Source organism: Numenius arquata, chromosome 10 (assembly GCF_964106895.1).
Source record: "Numenius arquata chromosome 10, bNumArq3.hap1.1, whole genome shotgun sequence".
Lineage (NCBI taxonomy): Eukaryota > Metazoa > Chordata > Aves > Charadriiformes > Scolopacidae > Numenius > Numenius arquata.
The window spans coordinates 17467571-17492773 of NC_133585.1; the positions used below are offsets into that span (position 1 = coordinate 17467571).

General features: G+C 36.4%; 1 protein-coding gene across 2 annotated transcripts in view; it reads right to left on the minus strand.

Moving 5' to 3' along the window:
• Positions 1-24643, minus strand: part of CTNNA3 (catenin alpha 3) — a 492103-nt gene extending 467460 nt beyond the window's left edge. The window contains exons 1-3 of one of the 2 annotated variants that reach the window (XM_074154868.1): positions 24520-24643; positions 12929-13035; positions 5507-5699 (exon numbers count right to left, since the gene is read on the minus strand). In XM_074154868.1, coding sequence (XP_074010969.1) covers positions 5507-5699; positions 12929-13030 — 295 coding nt within the window. In that variant the 5' untranslated portion in view covers positions 13031-13035; positions 24520-24643. Of the gene's footprint in view, positions 1-5506; positions 5700-12928; positions 13036-19829; positions 19855-24519 lie in introns of those variants that run through there. The other variant, XM_074154867.1, reaches the window with a different exon arrangement.
• Between the last annotated feature and the right edge of the window lie 560 nt (positions 24644-25203).

Consider the following 25203-nt stretch of genomic DNA (forward strand, 5'->3'; position numbering starts at 1 on the left):
GCAGCATAGGCAGGTAGGAGCTATGAGCACAAGCAGCAGAAAATGACAGCTGCAACAACAACATGATGTTATAACTTTCTTACAATGCAGTAGATGGCATGACAGTTTGATGCAATTTCATCCATTTTATTGTAATTCCCATCGAGTGGATATTCTTCCATAATTACATTTATCACAAAAAATGAAACATGAAAGACAGTGCCCTTTTAGTGGTACAAATAGGGAAGGAGAAAGATGGGAGTATTCACACTATTTCAACTATTTTAGATATTCAAATGAGAAGCAATTCAAAGAACCAAGGTCTGGATATATCTTAACTACATAATTATTGGAAGGCTGATACTTCTAAGACTCTATTCAGCACACACAGATAGATGACTCCCAAAGTAAACGGTGTTACTACCATTAGCTGATCAGTTACTGACTGCTACGGTCAAATGACCGCTACTTATGTGTGTGCTTACAAAAAAATCTATGTCTGAGCATAGAGAAAAGCAAAAAAACAGTTCAGGAACAGGTAATTTTTAAAAAAGTTAAGAGGACCCATGCACTTTATCCAGCACCAAAAATATCCAAAAACTTACATAAAGATCCCTTTAAAAACAAGTCAACCGTAAGATTCTTGGCAAATTTGCTGTTAGCAAATAGCTGACAAAAGGTACACACTTGTGCTGGGCTGCTAGCCGATGGCAGATAATATGTCCATATAGATATTTGCAGTAATATCACTAACTGCAGTCAGCGAGCACCCCTCAGAGACAGTGTTCAACATCACACTCAGGCAACAGGTAAATGTTCTTTATTGGTTTAGGCGAGACTAACAGAATGATGCTTTCTTCATTTATTTCTTTGAGTAGATTTTCTTTCTCCTACTAAATCCTATCTAAGCACCACATTTCTCTCCCTTCTATTTGTTTTTACATCTGGCTTTCTCTTCTCGTTTTTTATTTTTAACTGCAGCAGTGCAAATTCCACATGGAATGCAGTTAATTTTATGCCACTCTTGTGTCCTCCCACACGGAGGTACTGTTGCCAAGAAAGGCCTGTCACCCACTTCTGTGAACTGCGCCCTTAGAAGCTCATGGACTTACAGTTCCAGAGAAACAAAGTTCTCAAAGGGAGCCCATTGACTAAGGGAGGGAGGGAGGGAGGGAGGTATCAGGCCTAGTAAAAAGAGAGGATTTCAATCTTTCTGCTCTCAAACTTGAAAGAAATAAAAAAATAAACGGTTTATACTAATAATACAAAACTTAAAAACTCTCATTTACACTAATATTTTGCAACCTCAGGTTCCACAGGCATGAACTAACACATAAGCAGAATCAGTACCAGAGAAGGTTGGGACTCAATGTCACATCAGATCACAAAACAACCTACCCTTCATAAAAACAAGAGCTTAAACAATACTAGGCATTAGTATAATCACCTGTTCTGCTCCCAGAAATACCACCTCCATCTGCTACAGCAAATAAAGGATTCTGCTTCAGCCATCCAGAAGTGACACTATCAGTGTCAGGGCAAAGCACAATGATACCTCCTGCATGTTCCTAATATTCAACACCACAATAACTCAGATTCTCACAATAGCTTTCTGTAGATGTTACAGGACATTTTTCTCCTGCCACACAGTCTCTTACCCCACTCAGATACCACTGTATTCTGTTGCATTGTAATTATTTCACTGCTGCATATCAGGAAGTTCCACTTCCACATCTCATACAGTTCTTTCTAATGTGTAATCAGAGCCACCACACACCCCCTTCATGCCTTACACCCATCTCTTCATTCTCCCTTTCCCACTCAGGGACACTTGATCCAGTGATGGTGAAATAAGAAACTTTTCTACAAGGGATCTGTTCTTGGTTTGATGAAACGGGTGTACAGCACAGATTATTTTCAGCCACTTGAGTATCTAAATTCTGTCTCCCAGAATAAAAGTCCTTTAGATGCAGAGCATACACATATACCTCTTAACGTAAGATGAGAAAGCTACGCTTGTTTTTAAGATTTGGGGGAGAGGAGGGAGGGAACAAGTAAGAATATAGTATAATATAAGAGACTACTATCCCCTTCCGTTAGTAAATATCCTTACAGTACATTCTCCATTTCTTGCCAGCGAATGATAGTTCCTTCCATGCCAGCAGTCTTGCCTCTCCTGTTTAATGCCAAAAGACATTAAATATGGACATTTGAAATGTCAAATTATTTCCTTTTAAAGAGTAACTGCAGGCTCAAAACGTAACTACAGCAAGTAACTTGCTTTCAGTTCACTGTTATGTGTGATGAAAGGCTTATCTAGGAACACACTTGGACATGATAACAGCCAAATGCATGAAACATTATCATTGCAATAGATAGAAACAATGCAGACAACAACTGTTTTGTTTCTGACCATATATAGTCAGTAAGCAATGGCAATAAATACCAAACATTTTAGCTACATACAGCTGTTTGAAAACTATAAGCAATCACACCTTGATGTAAAAAAAAAAAAAAAAATCATTATCCAAAGTATAACGCTTGACATTTAATGCAAATTCCCAAGAGAATGTTTCCCCACACAAACTACATTATTGTTTTGTCTTAAAACTGATTAAATATCAGAATAAGGACATTAATTATAGTCTGATGCTTAGTGTCAGAAGCATTCACAGCTGAATAATGTCTCTTATTCCTTTGTAAAGTGGTCAGTTATCTTACTGTTGATTCACAGCACATTATGAGCCACAAAGCAGTTTTTTTTAAATGCTGTATACATGAAATCTGGCAGTGAGAATTTTTCAATACACTTACATTTGGGTTTATTACACTATTTTAGAATAAAAAGTACCCTTTAACAAAGCTTCACCAAACCAGATCAACAAGAAAACATGACAGTTCTTCAGTTACCAAGCTAGTGGATTTCTGGGTGATGCATGTAGTGCACCACACACAGGCCTGCCTGACGACTCATTTAGTAGACTTCCAGAAGAACGTGAACCAAGATGTAGATAGAGATAGGCCTTAAAAAGTACTTTCTTGAGAGTAAACTCAAAGCAAAAACATTCCCTTTATTTCCCCAAAACATTATTATGAACAGGATTATCAACAGCAGCTTGAAAGAAGTCTATCAAAAAGGAGTCCCTACTAATGAGCTCCAGAAGTAACAAAGCAGCATTTTTACGCTGATGATTGACATTCAAAAGAAATAAGCATTTAATTCTCATGTTATAGTCTTCAACTCAACAAGCTCAGTGAGTGACACAAGCTAAAATGTGAGAAGAGGTAAGAGAGTATTTATCCTTTCCAGATATTGGTGTGCAACTCTGGGACTGACAGTTTGGTTCACATCTGAGTGAAATTATCTAGAGCATTCCTTCAAAATTCCACTGCACAGTAAATACAAACTGTGGCCATATGCAAAAAATCATAATTTATTTAAGAGTACAATAATAAAATACCTGCCAGTCGCCACGGAAAAATATGCCCACAGAAAATTAAATACTGTATGCTATGGCATGCATGGCAGATGACTGCATGGAAGCACAGTTTACGACCGACATCCTCTCAAAGAGCTTCAAGTAAATAACGTGAGGCATTTAACAGCAGCAGAATGTGACCTGAATAACAGGAAATAAAGTAATATATGATGTGGCAAACCACAAATTAAGAATAATACACAGTTGCAAAGGACTAAAAATATCTGCAAAATGAACATACTGCTATTTATTCTACAATTGTTCACCAACTTCTTAAAACTAACCTATGTGGTCTGGCAAATCCTTGGAGGAAGATCAGCTATGAATACTCAATTTGTCATTGCATAATGATAGGTGATAACATGGACTTAACTTTCTTTTAAAATTTATGAGGTGTATATAATCTACTTTATGTATTATTTATTTTTGTAGTTATCTCTGGTCTTGGCTGAGAATCAATAAATAAATTGAAAATGTGAAATATTTTTATATTATCTATGTATAAAAATCAATATAAAACTATATATTTTATTCTTGTCTTGTGTTATCTGCCTGGAATGGATGCACTAACATTTTAAGAGTACTCCAAAATGAATTATTTTTTTAAAAGCCTCAGCTGATCAGTGTGACAGATAACAATGATATTTGCTGGTCATAACGCTTTTAATCACAAATGACCTTAAGGTACCTCAGACACCATATGCGTATATCAAACTCTAAAATGCAGCCATCTCTGGATCCAGAGGAAGCCAATAGCTAGTAAGCACTACCCTGAACAACAGCAGAGACTCAGAAACTGGCCCAGCTGCACATGAAGGAAGACAAAATAAAAGATTAAAAAAAAAAAATCTTCATTAAGTTGCAACCTTAGTAAGAGCAGGGTGACATAAAGACACGATTTAAATGGTTAACACACAGTCCTTCAGGCACAAGTTGTCACATGGCATAAGAACACAGACCACACTGCTCAGTAGTGAAAACGCAACTGAAGCCTACTTTGCCCTTTGATAAAGCCAAGGCTGGTTGCTAGCTCATTCAACAACATGGCCTGACAATAACTTTATGGTACAGACCATTGTTCTTTGCTTGTCTGCTCCTACTTGTTTGGGAAGGCTTTCATTAGGCTCTCTTAATCTGATTCCAGGCAACCCTCAGGAACCACTTGTTTACAAAATTCACAGAGCACTAATAAAAGGACATAATTCTCAAATGACCAGACACTAAAAGCATTACTCTTCTGTCCCCTTTTTCCTCTAAAATCTTCTCCTGAATCAGTTTTCAAGGTTGATTTCTGCAGGAAGACATCTGGGATGTCTGTCATCCAGCTTATTGCCTTATTTGAGCCTGACCTTCATATTCACTCAAAAGGCCCTGATTATTCATGGAGAGAGTAAAAACCAACAAAGCAACAAAGAGGTTGAAAGAAAGTGGCTCAGAGAGAGTTCTGAGCAGATCACAAAACCTAGTCCCGTTCTGGGAGCCTGGTTGGAAATAAAGAGATAAGTCATGAGAAAATGGAATATAGCAAAACTCAAAGATGCGCTGCTCTATCATGAGGGGATGACTCTTACAGTAGGTTAAAGAATCCACCTTCCTTCTACTGAAGTCTCAAAACGGGACTGCTACAACTTCCAAAATTAAGTCCTTACTACTGTACAAAGAGTGAAGATTTCTGTTTTCAAATTTTTAACTAAAAGGCCTTAATTCTTTTCAAGAACAGCATTAAAGCATGCATTAACTTAAATTCATGCTTACCAGCCGCTAAAATTAACAAGGGGCATCCTGTCTTCATTGGAGAAAAAAAAAATAAAAACCCAAAAACCGCCACAACAAAACTTCCACTGATGTAAGTGTTTTTCCGTAATGGGGCCCTGCTTACACACTTTACCTCCTTAAAAGTGGTATCTGAGAACATACAATTAGACAACAAAGTTCAGACATGCGCATCGAAACACATTTCTCATGGATATCCTAGCTTCATGTTGACATCAGTGTTACATGGTTAAACTAATTCCTTTGGGTGCCTAAATTATTTGTCATATACTTACTCTCTTTCTGGACATCAGCAAGTGCTGCATGAAGTTCCTCTTTAAACACAATCGCTTCCTTGGCAATTTTTTCCCCTTTGTCCAACAGATTCCAAGTGGCTTCTTCCACAGAAGCTAGTAAGACACGAGCTCTTTTGGAACGGCCCTTTTTCTTACTAGAAGGATTCTGTGGACAGTTCACTAGTGTTGTAACCTACATTTAAAACAAGAGACAATAGTAGTGTAAGTTCTATAATAAGTGAATTTACATTGTTTCCAAATAAAATAAAAAAAAGTCAAATTAATATAGTTGAGAATAAGCAATGAGATTCCCCCTGCTACAGAGACAGACAGTCAAGCTCAGCATACGTACTGAGAATGGGCAAAACTATTCCATCAAATTTGACAGATAGTTTTACTTAATATGCCTCATCTTCCTATTCTTCTGTCTGTATGATGAAAGCAAAGTCAACAGAAATCTCACTGTTGTATTAACTCTGCTGCAAACTCCTAACGCTACTTATTTTAAAATTTCCTCATGAAAAAAATAAACCAAAAGAAAAAAAATTACTGACGCTACCTAAGGAAGCTTCAGCCAAGGCAGGAATTATAATCAGCGCTGAATCATAGAATCATAGAATCATAGAATGGCTAGAGTTGGAAATCTTCCCATGCTTCCAGCTTAAATCTCCCAAGTTATCTCAGAAGCAAATATCCAAAATGAGTACAGATACATTTCAAAACGCTATCTCTTCTTACAAAGGAGGACTGCAGTGGGCAGAAGTCAGCACCTCAGAATTCTCAGGGTGGCTCTCAACGTAAAAAATGTACATCATTTTACTCAGAATGTATGTTTACTGCAGTTTTGTCCAAATTATGCTTTTGACGACTGCACTTCAATATCCATAAAGAACTTATTTTTATATAGCATCCCACTCCACATTCCTCTTCATCTGACCACAGCCTCCACATTCCAACAGAATGTTTCTAACAGACTATTCTCTAAGGCATTGCTTGAGCTGTCACACCAAGGAAAGATTTCTAAAAGATTCTGAAAGAAAAGGTTTATATAGATATTTTAAAACATACTTTATTTTCATTAAGTTCGTTGATGTTTTTTAATCTTCCTTCTACCCTGTTCTCTGTCCCAGAACATGGATAGTATAATATTAAGTACAGATCTAGATGTGTTCAATGAACACATTTTATAGAATTGTTCATTTTGTTAAATGGCATTCCAATCACCAACAATATTGTATAAGCAAAGCAAAATATGTGTATGAATTTCTAAGTCCAGCAGGCAAACTTAGCTAGTGGCTGCAGTACAGCTTGGGGTTTGAGCTGGTCTATGGAAAAGGGCTCCTTTCACGAGTGCCCAATGAGAAGCGCGCTGGCTGGGCCCTAGCTCACCTTTAGACCTTGTGCATGAATTCACACGCTTTAGTGCTTTCCATAAATCAGTATTTTTAAAAGTAACTGACAAACATCCTCTGGGAAGCATTTCTATAAACACATCCTTGAAAGACAAAAGCCCTGACCTCTACATCCTTTGCGTGGAGTTTAGTGGGGAAAAGGACCAGCCATTTGACATCGACTGCTTTGGTATGTCACCCGGAGACAGCAACATAAATAACTCTGACTCAGATAGTTAAACAGGTCTTGGGTATTTCTCTGACTGTGGCTCAAAGAAAGTAAATGAAATTATTTATTGCACAAAAATGAGCCAGCTGGTAGAGAATGCACTGGGAATAAGAATCTTAATATCTTTTATTTTTACAAGCCCTATAACATTATTTCTAGAGCATTTAATGCAGTTTCAATGATCATATTTTTTAAGAGTGAGTTAGATTACAGGCTGATACTTCCAACAGGAAAGACATAAAATACTATAAAAAATTAGAAGCTGTCCAAAAAACCTATCAAGTAAAAGACGTTTTTAAAATGTCTTTACTATTTAATTACCATTCCCAGAAAATAATATATTCTATTTCTCAGATTTTTACTGTAGTCTCCTTTTTATGTAAAATATTATTTTATGTACTGTTCATTCATATGTTTTGGAGAAGGAGGAAAGGAAACAAAACAAATTGAAAAATATGAAAAAACAATCACTTCTGCAAGTGAAAACTCTTGACTGTAAGACACTTCCTGACAGCGATGCTGAAGATGAAGGATCAGAGGCAGCTTCCAATCTCAAATTCAAGTTAAAATTTGATAGGTAGTTCTTGGCTCATGGAGATTAAGGAATATAGAAAAATTACTCTGAATTCTCTAACAGAGAATCCCAATGTTGAATGCAAAAATTTTATGCAGATCCTACACAGAAATAATTGAACTACACAGTAGCTAATACAGAGTGCCCTTTTGATCCATTGTCAACACAGCTTGTACTGCAGTGGCAGAATACACAGTCAAAATGGGATCGTTATAAGAAAAAAGAAAAACATAGCTCCGTTAATCCTTCTCGTGCCGAACTGCGTTTCCCAGTTATTAACACCTTCTTACTGCCGTGTGCTGCAGGTCTCCCAGCATCCAATGGAAATCATTGTCAAGAGGTTATTTTGTATCTCTGAGAAAAGCAACAGAGTTGTGCTAGAGGCACAAGGTTGTTTTTTTTAAATGAGATTTTCAAGCCCATATGCCATCACAGCTGCAAAGCTGAATCATGTTGTTGTTGCCTGTTATTGCCATTATTTGTGAGGCTGAAGGGAAGGGATTTTTTGTCATGGTTATCCCAAATACTGAATTTCTAAGGAACTGTGCAGCAGTTCTTCCAATGCTATATTCAGTTCCTACCAGCCTTTACAGACAATCTTTTAATATTGCAGTAGTTAAGGAAGCAGTGTCTGGGTACTTTGAGTATCAAAATATTTGGTTCACCTTTGATATTAATATCAAAGTATCTTAAAGCATCAATAATAAAACATTCTTTTTTGTTTAAAATTTAGTTCAGTGCAATCCCTAGACATTTGGAAAAAAAAGTGATCTAATGACAACAGAACCCCCTGCTTACTGTTTCAAATGCCAGTCAGATGTCTGAGGATAACCAAGTATTGCCCATACAAATAAACACTGATTAATCACTTTCAGCATGCACCAAGTAAACTCACTATACGTAGAACTAACACCAACAGTGTATGTTTCCTTTGTGAGCAAACTTTTGTCAGTGTGGATGACAGGTGAGAATAAGTGCCTTTCAACTTCCCTGTTTTTCCATCAGTGATGCAAGAGACTCTAGAACGCATGGATGTTTTTATGTATTCTGTAAAATTTACCTCGCTCTTGTAGACATAAACTGTAATCGTTACATAGTATAGCAAAGAGATTAAACAGACTTCAGTCTCTGAGGATGAGATAAAGCAGGAGGATATTTTCCATTAGATTAATTGTTATATTTTGCGAGTAAATCTAGCACAGGCATGACAAAAATTAGACATCATTTATGTGAATGAAAATGCTTTATGATTTACTGATTGCTTTACACTAATTGCTCCATGACAGAGCACATCTCTGATAAAAGCCCAGAATTAAAGAAAGATTGTTTGTTTGAGCATGCACCCAATTTACATCAAGGCAGCTGTCAGCTGAATTATGTCAATTTTGACAACTATCATTTTGAGTGTGCCAGATGCATTGATAGGAACTTTACCTAAAAGCCTTCCTTTCAAAACTAATGTCATCAAAGCATCTGGAATAAAATAAAAAAAATAAAATAAAATAAAATAAAAAAAATAAAATAAAATAAAATAAAATAAAATAAAATAAAATAAAATAAAATAAAATAAAATAAAATAAAATAAAATAAAATAAAATAAAATAAAATAAAATAAAATGCCACAGACAGAGAGAACCCATTCTGGTGAGGGGATAATTGGACTGGATTAAAGTAACTTTTTTGCAATACTTAGCTAGCAGTACATCCCCATGATAGTACAATTCATACGGCTGGACACAGTTATGCCACTTCCAATATAAGAGCTGCTATCTCTGCACACCCCTGCAGAGCACTATTTGAACATACCACCCTGAGTCAGGCCACTGTTTGGGATGCAAAGAGGGATATGCAGTGAGACTGCTGCCCCTACAACCCCTCAAACATTGTAATTTAGGGGTATTGTTTTACACCAAGGATGGAGAAGTTGCCAAGTCACAGAGGGTTTTATACAAAACTGTATATTTTATACTGTTTTCATAGTTTCAAAGTGATCAACGTTGCAAATTGCATATTGCAGGAAAGAGAGACAATCTAGAAAAGTCTTTTGCAAAGTTACTTCCACATCGGCTGGTTTTGCCTGAATTTTCTCCCATACTGATGCTGTTAACCTAGTGATTGCTCTAACACTTAGCATAACTGACTAGGACAAACTTCAGAAAAGCTCAAACACTTCCACTGCCTCTTTTATACCAGAACATTACAAGACTATTAAATAAATAAATTAGAACATAAATCTCAAAGTTAAACTGTGTTCAAAGCAGCAGCTGCCAACTGAATCGGGCCAGAGCATAATACTATTCATTTTTATCTGTGACTGGTCTGATTCTCTTTCTAATCATAGATCAGTTTTCTTTTATTGCCTTTCCAGCATCTCAATCATCCTTCATTGAGTATTAGTTTTAATCCCTGCTTTTGCATTTTCAAAACTTTATCTGTCTCCTTCCCACTCAAAATGCAAGTTTCCCTTCAACAGTTCTGTTATGAAACAAACAAAGCATTAAGGTTGAGAGAGGGAACAGAGCCAAAATCATAATCTCTTTGAACCAAAGCATTTCCATTTTTAACAGACTCAAGCTTTTTAAAGATGATTGAGAAGAGCTTTAAAAAAAAAAAAAAAAAAGGAAAAATTAGATGGCTCCTTTGTTTTGTTCTGGAACTGTATTTCTTTGTTTTGTCACATTTCTTTGATCCTGCAAACCTCAGGCCAAAATTTACATTTCTTCATCTCCTCTAAAAATACCCAGTGTAGCAGCTTGCTTGAGACAGTCTGTCCTACTGGTATACAAGAGAAGGTTTTAAAATGCAGTCTATCAAGACATCTATTCCTACTACTCTGAAACTAATTTTATAATCCATCCACATACGATGCTCCAGCTTGACGACTTCCCACAAACCACTGAACTGTTAACTGAGGTTTTATACAGCGTCAATCACACCCAGGCAAAAATAAATGAAGGCAGACAAAATGAGTGAGAGGCAGTTCAGTTAATAACAGCTAGAAATGAAGTAATGATAAAAAGAAAAGGTTACTTTCTGAAAATAAGAATCTTCCAGAAGACACAAACAAGTAACAGAGGAAAAAAATGATCAAGTCAAAAGTAAGAGAAGAAATGTCAAAGATGATAATGAAAAATGAATAAAGAAAAAAAAAGCATGAGTTAGGGAGAGGCAAAAGTTCCATATGGGGAAAATAAAACTTTATTTTTTAATGAGAAACTTGTTTCAATGAATTAACTGATTTTTAAAAGCAACTTTTCTAGAACTGTTTTAAAGCATAATCAGCACCTCTTCACTTTTCCAAGCTTTTAGAGCACATACAGCACTTCTGGAATATAGAAAGGACCTTTCTGACATGAACGTCCAAATAAACATGAGAATCATCACACCAAACATACTCATCATTTTATTGTCCTCATCCTTCATGTCTGTACTCTTTCCCTCCAATCACTATGTGCTGCCTCTTTAATTATAATCTTACTGTTCCCCTGTATCTGGTCACCACCCCTTGGCAAGCCCAGGGAAACAGCAGGCAAAGGACTGGCTCCCAGGACAGAGAAGAAAAGATGTCATCAGAGCCGTGTGGGTGAGAAGAAGTGCATTCCTGGAATAACAAAATTTGCCATGTACCTAAGTGGCTGAGTGCAGTCAAATGAAGCCCACAAGTTGTACAAGAAAAAAATATTTTTTTTTTTTAATATCTATCCAAGTACAATACTAAGTGTTTCACTCAATTAAAACAATTTTATTAATTTCTTTTTTAAAAAATAGAGAAGTCGCAAATTGAAAAACTGGAAATAATAGAAAATTTGGTAGGTACGTCCTTACCTTTTTTAAATAAACTGTACATCCCAAATTCTTACATATATATAAATAGAGTAACAGCTAGAGTACAGTATTCAATATGCCTTTGCTCTATTTACAAACAGTCACCCTCTCAGTATCAGTTTTGTTTGTTGATTGTTACCATAACCTATTTAACAAAAAGTTATTGTCTTGTAAGAGGCACTACTCAAAGACCTTGGAAACCTCTTAATCAACCAACCACTGAAACTACTTTATAGCCATTATACCTGACTATCCTCACAACCTGAAAAACAACAAATTATTCTACGTACATTAGCAACTGAAAGAAAATTCTGAATGAAGTCACACCTTTCTGTACGTACACAAACTGCAGCCAGAGCAGTGACTGCCATGTAAACATACCATCCGGCACCAGGAAAAGAATACTAAATAAGCGGTGTGCAGCTGTGACAAGTAGCTTGATCTACAACATCTTGGCAAAGCTGAAGGACAGTGATAAGCTGGGATCCTTATGCTGTGCGTAATTGTAATAATGCAGGTGCCCCAGCATCTTTGTTCTAAGTACAATGAAGAGAAAATTCAAAATAGCCAGAGTTTCAAAACAGAAGATGTCCTCTCTGTTCTTTACTCTGTAACATTGCCACAGAGGTCTTTTAGCACTTTCTTAGTTACGCACATTAATTGCAAAATGAGGTCAGGTCTTCTGCAAGTAGGTCCTTTCCGTTGTATTAAAAAAACATTTCTAATCCATATCAAATATAGAGATGAATCTTTAACACACTAAGCACTGCATATTTAACCTGTGAATACTTGAAAAAGAACTAGAATAAACAGCAAAATTGCTCCTCCTAAAAAAAAAAAAAAACCAAAACAAAAAAAAAACCAACCAAGTAACAGTTTTAACAGCAAACCTGAAAGCATTTTTGTAAATCCCTCGGTCCAAGTTTTCTTTAGTTGGAAGCAAAAGCACTAATACAGGTTTATGCAATATATAACAATTGCACTGTTGTGAAGTTCTCTCTTCTAAAATGCAACAGAATGCAATTCTTTTCAAAATTTCAAACTTTCACCTACATATTTCAAGGCTTGTCTTTTCCACTCTATCCACTAATTACAATATGAAACTTTTCATGTGTTGGAAATTCATTTGCAGTGTGTTGTACATTTAAACCTCCACTAGATAATACTGTACAATAGACTACCTAGAACAGGCAACATTTGCTATGATATACTGTGTAGCATTTGCAAAAACGGAAGCGACTAAATAAATGACCAAATCTGGAAGAAGACAGATCCCCTGGGACAGTTTCCGAGTCAAACTACAAGTACAGAAGAGCTGAGGGTATGCCTTTTATAATAGCATCATTAGCCAGGGTTCTTCAGGCTTACTCCTTTCCAATTTTTTTTCTGCAATATTGAAATACCTGAATTATCAATGGTTCCAGTAATTTCTCCACTGTAAACGTCTGGATCTGCAGATCCCGAGGATCAATTTTCAGTGTAATGCTTGGCACTTTTGATGACATTTCACCTACATACAAAAGGGAAAAAAAAAAAAAAAGAGCAATAAGCAATTATTAGCCACAACTGTAAGTCTCATTTCTCTCTGTCAGAGCCCAGAGACTGCCTACTATAGTACCACCTTGGTTCTGTATTTTATGATGAATATGAATTTTTCTGATTCCTTATTTCTAAATTGTGAAAAAAATATGCAGATACTTGCATAAACTGCAAAATAATAGATTTAAAGCACATATAACTCCTTGTCTTTTCTTCTAGATTTCTAAATTGACTATATACTGAAAAATTACAGAAGGATAATTGCATTAGAAGACCTTTGAATATAAATTCTCCAGTAGTCAATAAAAAGGAGCTTTAAAGCAAAAATTATATATTACTGAAGTTATCACAAGACAAAAATGTTAATGCTACGTGCACAATACCTGTATCTTATTCCATCTGCCAAATTACAGTGGCCATAATGAACACTTTACGAACAAAAATATATACAGCAGCTCTTAAAAGTCCTGGTAATTAATAGCAGGAGAAAGTGAAATACGTAGTTATTTTAAACCCTGTAATAACAAATATTTTCTAAGTGTCAAGACAGGTTAAGTCAAGAAAGCCTATTACGGAAGTCAATAAGATGGAATTAAACCTAAGTAAGGTCTTTAAAGTGAATAAATCATTCATTAGGAGCTTGATCCAAAGTCCACTGATGTTAATTTAAGGGTTTTCACCGAGTTCACTGGCCCGTGGTTCAGAACTTTAGCTGCAGTGAAATGTGTGTGTGCCAACAAAGAATTATAACCGTGCTTTAGTGGGAATGCAACTGATTATTGCCCCAAAATAAGAGACATTTTAAATTTTCCAGTAGCTTAACTTCCCATAAAACATAGCTCAGCAAAGCCTTTTTAGCCAATAAAGACTTCAAACACACAAATAATGGATATCTGTCCTTTTTAAGCAGGGCTTACTATAACCATTGCTGCTGTATAATAAAGTAATAAGGTACCGCAATTGTGCCAACTAAAGAGATATATTGTCACCTTCCAGTGAACCTAGCATTGATTTAATGCAACACAGTAGGTTTAGGGTTTCTATAGCAAGTTGTGTAGAAACGGATACAAATTGTTCATCACAGAATAATTATCCAAATTTCACTTGTAAGCAAAGATAATGTGAATGATAATTAAAGAATTAAGGTTAAAGGTAATTTAGGGTTTTGCCATTCTTAGTAAAGGTTATACAAGTGCCAAGTTTATTCTTTTATTACAAGCTATACAAGTCACAGCCTTAAGTTCCTGCAGATTCAGCTGCAGACAGTCAGGTGATAGCATATGTAAAGAACTAATTTTTCAGTTTTAATTCCAAGTCAAAAGATAAACAGAATAAAAACTTGAGATCAGACTGACCAGAATTACACTTTTCCTTCCATGGAAATTCATAATAGAAAGAGAACTCTAGAAATGTCAATGCAAATTATTTGGCCATATTTTACACATTTAGCTTTTAGATACTTGTAACAAACCCCAAGAAAATAGAACTTGAGATTCTCAAAATTGCCAGTGTCAGTGGTTCTCTTTCTGTCCAATGAATCAGTAGGTAGGATACTCCCAGTTTTGAAATACCCCCGTTCAACTTAACCTCTGTTGGAAGGGAACTGAGCCCCCTCATCATTCACTGCTTCAGAAACAAGTGGTGGCTCCTAGTCAGGAAAAGGTCTGCAGCTCTTTTGCTAGCTCAAATTGTTACGCATTCTCCCTCATGTGATGAAGTTGAAGCTGTGCAAGCCCACAGTCCACACCTCCTTTTCACAAAGCTTCACTGCAGCTGTTACAATGTGCTTTGAGATGGATGACTCAGTATCTTCTGCTGGTTCTGTTCTACTTAATGTAAAATACTTACTCAGAACAAAACAGAGCACTAGAGGCTGGTGGCTAGGACATGCTCCCGGAAGGCAAAATATTTTGTTTCCAAACTTTGCTTAACCAATGTTTTCAGAATTTCAGTCCAAGGAGAACCACATGAGACAGAAAACATGAAAAGTCAACAAACTCAAAATATCAACAAGCACATTCAACATAATAAATGTCCTACTGAATCAGATCAACAGTCCATCTAGCCCAGCATGTTTGTTATGGTCAGGCTACTTAGAGAGGGCATGCAAGCCCAGCCATTTCCTGTGGCTCATTCTTCCAATACTTCTCCAGCATCCAGAACTGTTTATGATAGATGTTAGAGGACAGTATCCCTACCTAGCACCCATTTAAGGACATCCTGCTCATGAATTTGTCAAATTTTTTTAAATGTTTTGATTAAAAAAACAAAACAAAAATTAAAACCACATAGATTTGTCAGGATGGTAATATTTAGTAGCTCAATAAATCAAGAGGAAAAGTACTGGCATGAAAAGGTATAAAACCCTACAGGATGAAAAAAAGAAGAACTGGAAGAGAACAACTCTGAATCCTCAAGGATCAGCCTGTTACAGAGAAGCAACAGAAGCCAACCCTTCCTCATCTGACTCATTGGGAACAGAGCGAATATTAAGGCTTAGTTTGGTGGTTTATCAGTCCTAGCTCTCTACTGTGTCTATCAATCCACAAAGAATTGTTTTGCATTCCTCAGCTTTACACGTACCACTTTCAGAGCCTCCTTAGGCACAAAAAAGTTGCCCACACAAAAGTGATCTGCAACTAGAATGCTCATCTGTTTCTCCCCCACCTCCCTCCACCCTCCCCACTTTTGTTTCTTTGGTGTTTTGGGGGGGTTGTTTTGTTTTAGTTGGGAGTGCAATGGCACCATGCACGCTGACTGGTAAAAATACAACACGATATGGGCAAACACTGAGACCAACCCAACACCAGAACTTGTTTACAAAAAAGCTTACATCATTTAAGTCATCTGTATTCAGGAATATTTCTTAAATGCTTACATCTGAGTAAGTAGAACTAACGATGTTCTCCTTATCCCTCTGTACTAAGGAAGTAACCAGAGTGTGAAAACAGATTAAACGTCTGATAAACTGTCAATGAGGGCAAGTCTCTATTAAGTAGTCATGCCCATTTCTTACTTCCATAGGAGTATTCAGTTGTTTGCACCTTATAAGGAGAGCTTCATACAGGCAAGAAATAATGGGCAACTACCTTGGCTGGGGTACTGACTTAAAATAATTCTAATTTAATCCCTTTGTCCTTCTTTTCTGCTAAAACTGGTTTTGTTGTTTCAAAGCTCAGCTTTTGTTCCTTTCAGTTTTAATTCCAATGAGACTTCTGTAATCTTAGAAAGTCATTGTTAGTTTTCAAAGCTGCACTGAGAGTAAACTAGAGGTTACACACGTTACCCTTATGTCTGTAATATCCAATGACCCCTCCATTCATTTTGGCAGTTCTTTTGACTTCATAACTTCGCAATTAACTATACCATATATCCCCAAACAGTACAATAGTTTATATCAACATTATCACACATCTTAGTATCTCAGTAACATTCAGTTTTGAAAAAGGATATCTCAAACGTGAAGCATTAAAAAATACTTTAGGTTGTGGGGGCTTTTTGTTGGGTTTTTGGGGTGGGGATGGTTGGTTGGTTGGTTGTTTTTTGTTGTGTTGGCTTGTGGTTGTTGGGGTTTTTTTATCAAAGTGAATTCTTCAGGACAAAAGCTTTATACAGTTTCTACCTGACTGCATATTTTAGACAGCATTTAGTCGTTACAGAACCATAAAATTGGAAAAAAAAAAAAAAGACAGACAAACATTGTAATCAGTTCTTGATAATACGCTGTGTATCTTGCAACAAAGAAAGAAATAAGGCAGGCTCTTTAGCAGAGGAATCACTAAGAGACAAATTCACAATCACCCAGAGGGCTTCATGCAACCTTAGGTCATGGCTAAAGTGCAACTCCTGGTTTCTTTATATTGTGCACATAACATCCCTGGTGAACTGAGCTCTGCAACAAGAGCTTATTCTTACAGCTCAGGCCAAAGACACGCCCACTCTATACTCGCACAAGGAGGTTCTTTTTTTTTTTTTTTTTTACAATTAATTTAATCTGTAGTGATTCTTACCATTAATACCCATTGGTTGTCTATGGAAACTGAAAACTAAAGCAAAACTAATTTCTCACCCATGTAACTCTTTGGAAATACACTAAATATATAATTACATAAGTAAAGTCTGTAAACCTCAAGAGTGAGATGTCTAGTACAAAATGCAATCTCAAAGGGCCAGCAGCTATTAACGGCATCATTTTATTGAACAATGCATATTCAGAAAGGTTCTGTGTCTGGAAAGTAGATTAAAATTCAAGTTTTTTTTGTAGCTACTTCTACGTAGTTATTTCCAGCAACATTTGCTATACTAGCAAGGGAGCTAGCAGTAACTTGGAACAAGATTCACACCGACATTCAGACCTCCACACAATCTCTTGAATTAAAGACAACAAACATTAACAGAAGATCCTTTTTAACCTGTTAATGTGAGATTTCCCACAATACTAATAACTTGCTCTGAAAGCCACAAACATCATTCACATCCCTGCTTTTCAGTTAGCTTCAATTGCAATTCATTCCTGCAATTCATTGCTATTTAATGGCTTCTTAAACTGTGTCTCCCATAATAAAAATAGTAGTGCATGCATCTTTGTTTGACTCTCTGGTGTTGGCAAATAGTGTGTCATTTCTGTGCCTACCTGTCAGCACATTGGTGCAGTCTGTGAACATACAGCAGAGAAGCACCCACGTTACTGAAAAGCTGTTTCTGCTGTGTTTACCCCTGAATCAAACGGCTTTCAAATTCAACAAGACACTCTCCTCCAGCTTCACTGGGATTGCATCAAACCGCATCATTTCACACTCTTGAAAAGACAGACATTTTTAGCATCTGCAATTCACTCGCTCCTTAAATCTTTCACCAACACTTCAATGAATCTACCTTTTATTCCCATCTTAAAAAAAAATAAAAATCTTTATGATATTGCTCGTTCACAAGCCTTATCTTTGTCATTTGCACAAGCCTCCCAACATATGAATACTTCTTGAAAATCATCACAACAGTTGCAAATACATGGTATCAATTGTGCTGTGAATTTTTTTCTTGTCAAGACATAAATCAGTTGCAAGGGGACAGGTAAGAACTGGATGGAGACAGCACTTCATGCTTCTACTGAGATTTGAGGAAATCACTAGATGACTGTCAGGTTAATTTTTCTACATATACACTCATGCTTTAACTTTGTGGCGGCTTCCCCTCAATTCCTTGTATCAAGGGAAATAAAACCTTTGCTGCTTGCAGCAAGCACTGATCCCCATTCTCTCAGCACAACTTCCTACGCTACAGGCCATCTACTATGATCAGATCTTTTCTAAAATTTGGCAGATAAAAACATAGTTATAAATATAGTCACTTTCTCTTACTAGAGATCACTGTGCTCCAGAATCCTACCACTGAGCAGTCTCAAATTTGGGAAGCGTTACAAATCCAATCACATTTTTGCAGATCAGAAAAATGTGAATCCATGTGCTGTGACTTTCCGCTTTCTGGGTTTTTGTGTTGGGGTTTTTTTTGTTTAGGTTTGGGGTTTTTTTTAACCTAAGCATATTGTCTAACATAAGCATTTCTATTCTTTGCTTGAGCCCTGGCTCAAACAGCTTTTGAAATCAACAGTAGCTTTTTAGTCTTGGGTCAGGACCATAACTTTTCAATTGAAAGTCAATTCCAAAAATGATTCTGAAAATTTCAATTATATTCTAAGGTATAAATAACGTACTTAAGGGCTTCCTTGCTGATTCTAGTCTTTTTAAGGGGAAGAAAAAAAAAAAAAAGTAAAGCAGCCAAAATATGAATTCAAGCTTGCAAGCCAATGCAGTGAAGACTGCAAAATCTTAAAATATTTTTAACTTACCTGGATTTCCTTACTGTTATTTACCGTATTAGCTAATCAATATTTAAATAGGATTTTTTTTTTTTTTTTTTTTTTTACATCAAGGCAAGATTAATGGCTTTGAGCAACCAAATATAGTGGAAGGTGTCCCTACCCATGGCAGGGGGGTTGGAACTATATGATCCTTAAGGTCCCTTCCAACTCTAACGATCCTATGATTCTTATAGGTGATACAAAAATAGGCAGCCAGTAAAGATCATTCTGGGGTTTTCTCTGATATTTCCACTTAGAAAGTGAACTTCTGTCCTTACAGATCATCTTCATTAAGACAACAAATTTTGGTGCCTGCCTCAGGAAAAAGTAAGAATCATAGTCCATCTTCTATTTTTCTAAAATGCATATGTCTACTCCAGTATAATATGTCCTCTAATTACAGCAGGGATCTTGACTGCAAGATATTTTGGTAAAAGGCTGCTTTAACCTCGCACTTGGTTAAATTAACCTTTACAGCAGGCAATTTCAGCACTGTAGACCAGCAGCTCTTACAACACTTAGGATGTTAAGCATGTGTCACAAGATACAGTTCTGCCTCAGAATAGCCAGAAAAGCAACCACCTGCACGCTCCTACCAAGTGCTACAAACTTTAAGATAATGAGAATTTTGTTTTTTCAGCAGACATGTCCAAACTGAAACTGCTGAGTCTTTTCATGTAAGAAAAAAAGACACAGGAAAAACAGTCAAAGTTTGCATTTATCTGCAATACGATGTGAACATAGTACCTGCAGCTTTTAAACAATCTATAAGTACACTGTATACAGACACAGATAAACTAATTAGTGTCAGAAAGCAGAGCCAAAGATAATCTGCATAAATTAGGAAACATTATCTTTAGAATCCATTTCCTGCTAGATCATTAGAAAGCCAACAGCACATCACTCACCTATCCTAGAATATAAATGGTCCATATTCAGCACTAAAGCAACTGCCTATGTAATTTCCTTGTGTTAGGAACTTCAGTGCAACTGCTATGGCTCACTATTTGGCTTCTGAGGCATCTGCAAGGGACTGCCTGACAAGCTCTCCAGTGTATTTCAGGATGACTGACAGGACACAGTGGCCGCTGGAGGGGTGGCAGGGGGATGGGCATCCTTAAAGCTATATACTAGAGCACATGTATGTCAAAAAAAATTAAAGTTAAAAAGCTTCTGAACAATTAGATGACATGAACCATGTCATTACTGATACTTCTGGTGCTTATTTTCATAATTTTCATCACAGCTATTGTCTTCCCATACGTTCTGATTGTATGCCAACTTCTGCCTCGGGCAATGACTCAGTCTCAGACTTTTGAGCTGGACAGCAAAGGGATTCATAAGGCTCTCACACAGTAACTTGGCACCAAATTTGTTTTCTTCGAGTATTTTTTTTTTCTTTTGTATGTTGCTCTACACTGACATACGATATATTATCCTATCAATTTCATAAAATGCACAGGCCTAATGGCTTCTAAAAAAATAGGGAAGGCAAGAAAAAATATTAAAGCAAAGTAGTCTGGATTAGTATTTTTAAAAAAGATACACATGGACAGGACACCTGAGGACTTCCAAGATGTGAAATGTTGCTGAGAATATGTAATATGATAAGTTTTCTTATTTGTTCTTAATTTTAATATTTATTATACAGCTTCATCAATCAGTGCCAACACCACTCTGGGAATAAAATTTGTTAGACTTTTTGCTACAGAGTCAGTATAGTAAGTGCAAATCAGGTTTTATAGAGGCCACAAAAACAGTCACTGCGCTTTATTTAAATCCTCTGGCTGATACAAGAAATAAGATATTCAGAATGCTAAAATGTACTAGTTCTGTTTGCAATACAACAGCACGGGCTTTTTTTGCTTGAAGACCAGCTGTACTTTGTGGGCCAGACCATGCCCTGAAATGGAGCAATACCTCTGACACCTGGGAAGGATCTGGCCCATTTAGCACCAGGCAAAAATCTATAATGCACCTGCCCAATTATTTAAACTTCCATACAAAACTGTCAGGTTACACTCTAACCACCTCAGATTTTATCACTTATCATCACTAGTAACAGGGAACATGTATGTCAGTGCAAAGACACCACAAAGGAAAGAGGAGCTGGAGAATTGAATAAGGTAGCAAGATTCAGATCTGTTAATAACACTTATTCACTGAAGGCTACTTTATTCAAACAGGCTTTGCATTTCAGTGTAGATTTGCGGTGAAGTAACTGGAAGATAATTTTTAACACTGAGAGCAAAAGAGAAAACAAACAGGTTTTCTTACATTCCCTTTCACTTCCGTCTGTGTCTAGTTCCTCCCTAGAGCAATTTTTTAATCCATCAGCCAACTTAACCACATCTGAAAAGCACTTGAAATTCTCAAGGACACAAGATTTCCACCAGGTTTTTCAACATAGTTCTCGTTATAAATAGATTCCTGTATCATCCCTTATAATGAATGTAACAAGGAAAAGAACACAGCATAAGCCTAGTTCTTATTGGACACCAGAAAACCTGCATGCAAAGGAACAGATTATGACTGACCTAATGGTGTGAAAAGCTATAATTCAGGTTTATCAGAAAAAAGTTTGAGATGGGGAAAGCACTACACCTCAGCGAACTTGTCTCATGCAGACTTTCTGATGTCTAGTGAGATAGCAAATGAAGATTTTTCCCAGGGTTATAACATTCAGAACATTTCTACAATGCATTCCATCAAAGAACTTTTTCAAGCAGAGGTCATCTTCCAATGTCACATAAGGAAATAGAATCACAGAGGAAAAATTGTTTACTCAAGATCACACAGAATGCCAGTGGCAGAATCAGGCATGGAGTGCTGGGACACAACCACCTAGTCACTAAAGCACCTTACTGACACTTTCTTTAACTGAGGCCAATGAACAGGCTAAGAAGAATATAAATCTAAACAATATAAACTAATTTTTCATACTCACGTCAAAGTTACCCAGATACTAGTATTTCTTATTCTTAGTAAAGTCAGCTAATACATTCTTCTCCCTTAAAGATACTATCAAAATTACTGCCTTGGTTCAATGCATGCACTTCTGGCCATTTGAGACACACTGACAAATTCTAGGAGATGTTCCAGCAGAGGTGTGAATCCTACAGCCTGACCAGCTACAGAACTTTTGGCTTTGCAGTAGCATGCCAGACTCTGCTTTTCAACAGCTATTCAAAAATGCATATTTTGGTCCTGAGCCTACAGCAACAGCAAGGAAAATCTTCTTCACTTAAGTGTAACTGTAGAAACCTTTGAACCTGACAATGCTCTCACTATATTAGCAGTAAACTAAATAATTCCACTGATATCAATTAAATTCTAATGGACATGCACCATTATGGGTTACAGCAGAATCAAAAACAATCCTCCTTGGTTTAGAAATGCTTTACCAATCTTCATAACAGGATTGTTTTTGCAGGTACTGGAGTTTTTGGTCTCAAAACTGCAGTTGTAATATTTAAGATACTGAAAAAGCATGTACTTCAAAAAAAGACCAAAAAAAGGTGGTGTAACATCAGTTGGCAGCATTTCATTCAAAAGGAAAAGGTTTTCATTAATACTCTTTGGACCCATTTCAAATTCTTAAAGAAAAAACCAAATCCTTCCACATGAGTCTCTGTGCTATTTTCACTGCATGCACTTTGAGCACGGAACCAGGACCCCTCACTATTTAAGTGGCACAAAGTTCCTACATGGATGGCTATCCTGTGCTGGTAATGATAGGTTAAGAAGGTCTGGCTCCAAGCCCTCCCTTGTGTTATCACTTCTAAAGTGTTCCTATCTCTATTCAGAACCAGAGACTCTGTTTAAATAAAGTTCAAGTTGACCTTCCACTAAAAATAGGATATTGTTCAACTCATTTAAAGAAAAAAAAAAAAAACAACAAAAAATTCCATGATGTGCTACTAAAAGGCTTTTAAATTTCATTTTTGTTAAATGCAATCGCCTCATTTCCCGTTTTTGTTATTTGCTGAGGGTTTATCTATTGCAACATTATATTATACTGTTTTGCTTAACAAACATCTCTCTTACTCAGTTGCAATGAGGCTGAAATATGTGGTTTTGCCTTCTCTTCATAGAGCTGCTACTCTTGCCAACTGATTTTCTTGTTTCATAGCCATGCATTACCCCAGGATGCTTCACTATCACATACCATTTTATGTAACTATTTTCAAATTGATAAAAAGGTTTGCACTATTTGTTTTGTCCAATGACCCAAACAGTATAATTCTTCCCTGTTGTCTACAGACATGCACAAAACAACTGGAAAATTAAGGGTAGCATGTGATTGATACTTCTTAAATATATACAAAATTTGACATATGCATGAAAATATAAGAGAAATGGTTCTCAGAAACTGCATCATTTTGGATGTTGGCAAGCAGCTAGTTAGCTAGCACCCACAAAAGCATGATCTAAAAAACAGGGGACAGAAAAACAACTTTTGAGCAAACCATAATCCCACCATGCCATGCCTGTATACATGGACAGATCTCTGACATGCAAATTAATTCTTCCAATGGGGTTCCTGGTGCTGCACAGCGTCCTATTTCCTCTATCAGCTCAGACAATCAGTTTCAAATCAAAACATGGTTCAGAAGAAAAACCCTACTTAGTTGATACCTATTTCTAGTGAAACAGCTTCAGAAATAAAGACTGAAAACATTCCTGTTTTCATTTTGACCTCCGCTCTTATTCCAATACAAAAGGATTTGGCTAAAGAGCAACCATAAAATAAATTTTAAAAAACAAAACAAAAACAAAACCCAAAAACCACACACCAAAAAAACCCAAAAACCAAACTAAATACCCACACCCAAAACAACCGAACTTTGTCCTATTCCTAATGAGTTGGTCAATGTGGGGAAACTAGTCCACCTTGGAACAGAACAGCAACAATTTACTATGCATTTTTCTAAATGCCTGTCACCAGGGCTAATTCTTTGCTGTTGGATGTCTTTTGGGCTTCACTAGCTCTGAACATAGCTCTTGTCTTTAATAAGAGGAATCCAAATGGATTTTACATAATAGAAAATTGTCTTAGTGCACATAAAGGTTTTGAAATATGGCGAGTGTTATATTGAATATAACAGCCCTCCATTACCCTTCACTTATGAACAGGTGCCTTTTATATTTTAAAATAAAATATAATTGTATAAAATTGCCTTTTACAGGAATTCAGAATTTTCAACACTACGGTGTTAAATATATGTTTACATAAACCTTCCTTGCATTAGATGCAAAAGTACCAGAAGGCAAATTAAACTTTTAAAAGTAACAGTATCCATGCAACATTTTATCCTTCCTTTTCCAATATTCCCATATGTTTTTTCATATTTGGAAAGTATGCAAACACATTGCACACTTTGGTTACTGGCTTCAAATAACAAGATCATGATGATTAAAAATAGAACATTTAAAAAATCATGTTTAAAAGTTCTTTTTCTAGAAAGTTGGTTAAGAAAACCAGCTTTTTAACTCAAACGTTTGAAGTGATTGTTTGATTAAGTAACTATAGTTCCAGTCACAGCTTCATATTCTTTCACTAAGTGGAAAATTACCTTCATTCTTCTTCAATCTTACCTTTCGTATCAAGAATCTAACAAGAGATCCTAGAAACAGCTCTGTGAAGAACTTCTTTGATGCAGCTTGACTCCAGAGGCACTGACATGAGACAGCAAATGGTTGCCTGTCATTCCTTGTCTATGAGAAACAAAATAGGAGGGGAAAAGAGTCAAAACGGGGAGGGCAGTACCCATTTGGGACCTCCTCCTAAACTGTTCCTGACTTCACTGACAACTTGCTACTGAAAATACCACTTAAAGAAGCCCTAAGCTCATTCCTGGTCTTGCAAACATAGTTTGGCATTGAGCTTTTAGACCCTAAATCAGACACCATCAAAGTCAATGGCAAAGCCCACTCAAATCAATGAAGTTTAGGCTGAACATGAGAAGGAAAGGGGAAGAAGGAAAGCAAAGGCCGCTACTGAAAAACGCAGGTCAAATATAGTTGTAATGTATATACCATAAGAGTTCATACAAATAATGCTTACATGACAATCTTCTTCATTTACCTTCATAAAATACTCAAAACATGTTTCCAGATATACCACATTTGTAAGATTTTCCACGAAGGTAGCCATTTAAGAAATAGACGAGCAAAGTTTTGCTAATTCGTTAGTACCCTGAAGTATAGTACAAAATAGTACTCACGTAAAAAAACACAGGAAACTCTGAAAAGGCCTAAGTTGCTCAATACTTGTACCTA